General features: G+C 39.0%; 1 protein-coding gene across 1 annotated transcript in view; it reads right to left on the bottom strand.

Moving 5' to 3' along the window:
* Positions 1–5,242: 5,242 nt before the first annotated feature.
* Positions 5,243–7,500, bottom strand: part of znf609a (zinc finger protein 609a) — a gene marked incomplete at its 3' end in the record, with an annotated part of 26,196 nt that continues 23,938 nt past the window's right edge. The window contains 1 exon segment of the mRNA XM_080028453.1: positions 5,243–5,252. Within this exon segment, the coding sequence (XP_079884579.1) occupies positions 5,243–5,252 (10 nt within the window).

Genomic DNA, 7,500 nt, shown 5'->3' with positions numbered 1-7,500 from the left:
TGTGTCTCTGTGTGTGTGTGTGTGTGTGTAAAATCAAGTTTATATTTTTAATGCCAAGGACAAGACCCACCTTTTCAGTTTTGCTTTGAATTTAATTTAATTAATCCAACTTAATTTATCTTAAATCTCATTTGTATTATTACCCTTAAAGGGACACTGTGTAACATTTTAAGTAATGTATTAGCTAAAATCAATATCCTCATTCATAAATATGTCCTCATTGGTGTAAAATCACCTCTGCCAATAATCTGAATTATCCTCCTGAGCGGAGAATTACAAATATTAATATTACATTTTGTACATTGAGCAGGCAAGTCTTATGGAGGTATCCATGTTTTTGGAATGTCATCAGGTGCATTGTTTAAAATTTAGAATTGCTCTTGTCCTTGAAGGCCACTTTAGCTTCTGTTATTATTCAAAAGGTGTCGGGGTTACCCAGGGAGCGTTGCATTCTAGAACTTTCTAGAACTTTCTTGATGATGTCATATTACACACTGCACCTTTAAGCAAATAATTGTTTACAAAATGAAAACCTTTAAAAAATATTTAAAAAAATAATTTATTTTTATTTAAATAGATAAAATAGTAATTTTAAAATCATTATTTTTTATATATAATAATAATAATAATAACAATAATAATAATAATAATAATAATAATAATAATAATAATTCCTCTTCCACTGTAGTCAGAAGGAGATTTTATTTTGTTCCGTTACATAAAAACATAAAAATTATTTATTGAGATTTGAGTGAAGTAATCCTTCAGACATGTGACGGTGCAGCGGCGCCTCCCTGTGGCCAAACACACACACTGCAAGAGATACATGTGTCTCAGTGGGCTTTATATTTCATACAATATGATAAAATATGATACAATATGACACCCTGCCCTTATCTATCTATCTATCTATCTATCTATCTATCTATCTATCTATCTATCTATCTATCTATCTATCTATCTATCTATCTCTCTCCCTGTCTCTCTCTCTCTCTCTCTCTCTCTCTCTCTCTCTATCTCTCTCTTTATCTATCTATCTATCGATCTGCCCTTACACCCTTAGCTCGGCTGAGAAAAAACTCCCAGTAAAAAACCCTTTACCGGGATTAAAAAAAAATTGAATAAATCTCAGGGAGAGTGGACAGAGTAAGGGATCCCTCTCCCAGGACGGACATGCTGCAATAGATGTCATAAGTAGAGAAAAATCACGAAGGAATTTGATCATTGACCAGGTGTTTACATGGTAATACTAAAGTAAAGTGTGAATAGTGTGGATGCAGGAAGACTTCAGAAGCTGCCAGAGGATCCACACCGTCTCGTCTCCACCAGGGAGAAAAAGCCACTGCTGCTTTATTAGCCTATAGGGCGGCAGGTGGGTTTATCGAAATGTATCATAAATGTGTTTTATTTTTTTTATTTTTTTTTTCTTCTCTTCACCTGTTGTTGTGTATTTGATGTATTTGCATTGAATATTGTGTATGTATTGTTGTTTTTCCTTGGAATTTGCTTTGAACTCGACGTCATTGAGAATGAGGGTCAACCCCTCAATTGGTCTCTCGAGGATAAATAAAAGTTAAATGAAATGAAAAAATTAGCCACCAAGAAGGGCTTTTATTTATTTTATCTCTTTGTTTTACTTTTAATTTTATTTAAAAAAAATGTGTTCATAGTTACTATTGTTTTATCACCTTCCTGTTCCTACTGAATTACTTATTTGTCAAAAATATTATGGCTTTGGGTATGGATGGGTGGGAGGGTGTGTGTGTGTTTGTGTGTGTGGGTGTGGGTGTGTGTGTGTGGGAGGGTGTGTGTGTGTGTGTGGGTGTGTGTTTGTGTGTGGGTGGGTGTGGGTGTGTGTGTGAGGGAGGGTGTGTGTTTGTTTGTGTGTGGGAGGGTGTGTGTGTTTGTGTGTGTGTGTGTCAGGGTGTGTGTGTTTGTGTGGGTGGGTGTGTGTGTGTGAGGGAGGGTTTGTGTGTGTGTGTGGGAGGGTGTGTGTGTGTGTGTTTGTTTGTGTGTGTGTGTGTGTGTGTGTGGGAGGGTGTGTGTGTGTTTGTGTGTGTGTGTGTGTGTTTGTGTGTGTGGGAGGGTGTGTGTGTGTTTGTGTGTGTGTGTGTGTGTGTGTGTGTGGGAGTGTGTGTGTTTGTGTGTGAAAAGTTAAATTAATTAACTTCACCTCCTTCCAGAGTTTTTTATGCGTCAGTATATACAATTCTGTTTTAAGACATTTTAGGGATCTCCGATTGTTCTGGACTTTAAAAAGGTGCAGTGTGTAACTTTGTGTGTGTCAGAGAAGTGAAACATTTTCTAAGGTTTATTCTCATAACTGAATAAACAAACTTTCCTCACAGGGAAAATGTAGATCCCTGGAACACTGTTTGAAGTTAGAAAGCTTCCTGAAAAGTTACTGTTTCACTGTTGTTGTTGTTTACAGCAGCAGGGCCCACAGTTTGGTTTACAAACATATTCTAGTCTTAAACCTGCAGTGTGTAGAATTTTGGGTTTTATTTCCTAGCAGATTTTGTAGAAAGTAATTATAATATCCATAAGTACATTTAATTTAGTGCATAATAGCTGAAATTATTTTTTTATTATTTTTTTTCCCCTTAGAAAGGGTCTCATATATGTTCATATTTCTGCATATTTTGGACCAAGGCCTAGTGCCGCCATCTTGAAAGTGTCATAGTTGGAATGTCATCAGGTGCATTGTTTAAAATTTAGAATTGTTCTTGTCCTTGAAGGCCACTGTAGCTTCTGTTATTATTCTAAAGGGGTGGGGTTACCCAGGGAGTGTTGCATTCTAGAACTTACACACTGCCCCTTTAATGTTTGGTTCCAGGTTCCTCACAATAATTTGATTTATGATGATAGAATTATTCAATACCAAGAATTACATTTAAACTACAAGGTTTCCTGCACATTCTGTACCAAATGTCGTTTCTATAATTAAACTAAAAGATTAACGAGCGTTGGCGCCACCTCGTGGACACACAGTGAACGACTCAATAATATTTAATTTCCTCCAATGGACAAGAACGACCCTGCGTTCCAAATCTCCTCTTTCTTTTTTCTATTCTACATACTACATTTGATCATAAAAAGAATCTAGTTAGGATGCAGTATGCTACAATTGGGACATACTTTACTCTCTTATTTCATCATAACATTGCGCCTTGATCTTGCCTCTTGCTTTTATATCCGTCGCATCCCCGTTTGTTTTCATGTGGAGGCTTCGTTGATGTGACGTCACTTAAGGTTCGCACAGGATTATGGGTCAGAATCGCCCCAAATAGGATGCAGTTTTCAACACTAACAATCTTGGCCGCATGAAGTAGGACATCCGGGTACTTCTAACCATCCTAAATCTGGCCATAAGAATCGGGACATCCTAAATCTTTTTTCTACCAAACTATATAGTAGAAAGTATGCGATTCGGAACGCAGGGCAGGAACATTTTGGATGAAGACATTCTCCATTTCCGAAAAAAAATTGGAAATAGGACGATTTCAATAAATGTTCTTACTTTATATTGTTGATTATTGTTGTATTAATGAGGGAGAGAAAAAAACTCAAGAAATTTCTAAACGTTATATTCTCTGTAACAATCTTAAAAGCTGCTCAGAGGAACTTTCAGTGTGTGTTAATTCTAGCGCCCCCCTTTGGACTAAAGCGGTAGTGTTTTTACTACGCCAGCTGTTGTTCCTGGGTGAGCGTATACCCATGACAAAGGCATTAAGAAAAACTATATAAAAATAGCATTCTTTGCACTGATGGTCTCGTTTGCTGTTACATGTAATTTATGATCATCAGAGGAAAAATGAGACTGTTTCAGAAATATTTAAAAAGTTCCTCTTAGTACTATGAAACACCTTAGCTACACAGATAGACAGACAGAGAGAGAGAGACACACACACACACACACACACACACAAAGACAGACAGACAGAGAGAGAGAGACACACACACACACACACACAAAGACAGACAGACAGAGAGAGAGAGACACACACACACACACAAAGACAGACAGAGAGACACACACAGAGTGACACACACATACACACAAAGACAGACAGACAAACACAGAGTGACACACACACACACAAAGACAGACAGACAGACAGAGAGAGAGAGACACACACACACACACACACACACACACACACACTCAAAGACAGACAGAGAGAAAACAGACAGACAGACAGACACAAACACACACAGACAGACAGACAAACAGAGAGAGACACACACACAGACAGTCAGACAGAGAGAGACACAAACACACACACAGACAGACACAGAGTGACACACACACACACACTTAAATAAATGACTCGGAATGTGTGCGCCGTTTCCACCAGCTACAGGTTTAATATCAGATTTCAACAACAGTAGAAAAAACAACAGAAGAAGAAAAAAGCTACGCGACAAAAAAAAAAAAAAAAAAACAACGAGTAAGAATCATCATACAGAGTCCCACCGAATCACACAGGCTCTTTAAAATAACTCCTCTATACAGTATGTACACACACACACACACACACACACACACACACACACACAGAGTACAGTACAGCTACACACACACAGAGGAAGAGGAGAAAAAATCTTCATCAGTCCAAACGGAGCGATTTGATTGGTCCGTCCGTCCGTCCTCCCTCCATCCATCCATCTATCCATCCACAGTATTTTTCATTTATTTATTTAAATTTTTTTATTTTTACTTTTTTTTTTACGGGATTTTCTTTTTAAATTTTTCCCCGTAAAATAAAAAAAAATTTAGACAAATTCCAGAGCAGGAAAAAATAAAAATAAAAATAAAAAGTGGCGAAAAAAAAAATTAAAAATTAAAAAACAGAAAAAAAAAACCTTTTGACAAAAAAAACGACCAAAACGCTGTCGTCATGAACTGTCCAACGACATCCAGCGACCAATAGCAGTCACATGACTTCATCCGCCATGTTTGTAGTCCGTTAAGTCCGTTAGAAAAAAAACCCTCCATTTTTAGCCCCCTAAATGTCCTCGATCCATTTTGAACCAATCAGAACGTAGGGATTCTGGAAAAGGGGGCGGGGTTTAGCTTCTTTCGGCTTCTGCTATTGGTTGGAATGGACGTCAGGGGTGAATAAAAATCAAACGTACACAAACACCATTGAACTGATGTTGAAACAGGAAATGTGTGTGTTTCCTCGTCATGTGATCCGGTCACAGAGGGGGGGAGGGGCTTAGGGTGATGCTCGGCCAATCAGGTGTGCCTGTGGAGAGGAGAGAGGATATGATTGGTTAGAAGATATTAGAGAACTATTTCTGTTTTGGGCCTTTAAAGGTGCTAAGAGGAACTTTTAAATATTATACTTATTACTTGTATTTACTGCAGAAGACAAGATCCACTAATGTCTGTCTGCCTGTGTGTGTCTGTCTGTCTGTCTGTCTGCCTGTCTGTCTGTCTGCCTGTCTGCCTGCCTGTCTGTCTGTGTGTCTGTGTGTCTGTCTGTGTGTCTGTCTGCCTGTCTGTCTGTGTGTATCTGTCTGTCTGTCTATGCGTCTGTCTGTCTGTCTGTCTGCCTGTCTGTCTGTCTGTCTGTCTGTCTGTCTGTCTGTCTGTCTGTCTGTCTGTCTGCCTGCCTGCCTGTCTGTCTGTCTGTCTGTCTGTCTGTCTGTCTGTCTGCCTAAATTTTCGTAGCATTGACCTAATTATTAATCCTGCCTACGATATTTGAGTCAAATTGAAGACGTTTGTTTGTTTGCTTGTTTGTTTGTTTCGGTGAGATGAAAAGGCAAAGAGATAAAGTTGAAATGTAAATAGCTTAAAGTCTCCAAGGAGGAATATGTAATAATTTGAGATGCAGGTCTCAGTGCCCAGCCATGGCTCTTTAGTGATAGCTAGTGTATGTGTGAGTGTGTGAGTTTGTGTGTGTATGTGTGAGTGTGTGAGTTTGTGTGTCTGTGTGTGTATGAGTGTGTGAGTTTGTGTGTGTATGTGTGAGTTTGTGTGTGTATGTGTGAGTGTGTGAGTTTGTGTGTGTATGTGTGAGTGTGTGAGTTTGTGTGTGTATGTGTGTATGTGTGAGTGTGTGAGTTTGTGTGTGTATGTGTGAGTGTGTGAGTTTGTGTGTCTGTGTGTGAGTGTGTGAGTTTGTGATGTCTGTGTGTGTCTGTGTGAGTTTGTGTATGTGTGTGTCTGTGTGAGTTTGTTTGTGTGTCTGTGTGAGTGTGTGAGTTTGTGTGTCTGTGTGTGTATGTGTGAGTGTGTGTATGAGTGTGTATGTATTTCAGTGTTTCCCCCAGCGCTTTATAGCTAAGGCGGCCGCCTTAGCAACGCCAGCCTCCCGCCTTGACTACCAACCGACCCCCCCCCCAAAAAAAAAAAAAAAAAAAAAAAAAAATTAAATTAATTTAATTTTTTTTTTTTTTTTTTTTTTCGTGCTGCACAATTAATGTAATAGCAAGCGCGATGTGTGTGTTGTGCATGGTCATAACTGCGCGAAAGGCCGCGATTTGCGGTAAAAAGCATGTGTCCCCAAGCGTTTCTCTATCAGCTGCTCTGTGTCTGCGGCTTTGCGCGCGCGACCGTACCGCACCGCGTGCGACTACGGCATGCACGCGGGAGAGTTAAACGAGCAGAAGCAAACCGAGATTTAACTGGTGGCGATAATAAAAGCAGTGCAGTTCTATGGGGATATTTAGCTGAACAGAAAGAAGTGCTCTGCAAAGCTAGAATAGTTTAAGACTCCACATCACTGTGGCAACACAACCTTTCTATCAGCTAGGACAGCGCAGAGAAAAGTATGATGAATGCATGAGAGTCAGAGCCGGCCCGAGGCATAAGCGAACTAAGCGGTCGCTTAGGGCCCCCGACCGCCAGGGGGGCCCCCATCAAAAAAAAAAAAAACATTTATATTTTTATTTTTTTTTGTTTCTGTGTTTGATATTAACATCATATTATGCAAATGTGAGTTAACATACAAAAAAAAAGAATACAATTTTTTGGTCTAGATAATTAATAGCCTAAAAATGTAATCAGTTCATCTGGGAGGTAATCCGAATCGGATCATGTCACGTTCACATCCATGCACAGTGTGTATTGAGTTTATTTAAAAACAATTGGAAATGGGGCTGCCCTCAGTTGCCCATGCACTGTGTATAGTCTATAGCCTATTTCAGCCTCGTCTGTGGAAAAAAAGATACAGTAGCTGGACAACAGAGTTCTTCTGCTTCGTTCCTCTCACTGAATTTAAATGCATTCATTATATTACAGAGCAATATGTCCCGTAAAAGAAAAAGAGCTTCAAGCCCAACCCAGAGGACCCTCCATAATATTTGATTTTATATTAATATTTGTATGGAAAATCCATGTGTCCTTCAATAGCTTCTAATTCATCTGACCCAGTGTATCCAAATTATTTGTTCACACAAAATTTCTCAGATTCAGCCTCTTAATTTTTCTCTCAAAGTGCACCAGATTCATGCATTTCACTTTAAAAAGGTTAAAAAAAATCTCCC

This window comes from Ammodytes marinus (assembly GCF_949987685.1).
Source record: "Ammodytes marinus genome assembly, chromosome: 5".
Taxonomy (NCBI): Eukaryota; Metazoa; Chordata; class Actinopteri; order Uranoscopiformes; family Ammodytidae; genus Ammodytes; species Ammodytes marinus.
The sequence above is the reverse complement of the archived record's forward strand: the minus strand, read 5'-3'. Positions and strand labels throughout refer to the sequence as shown.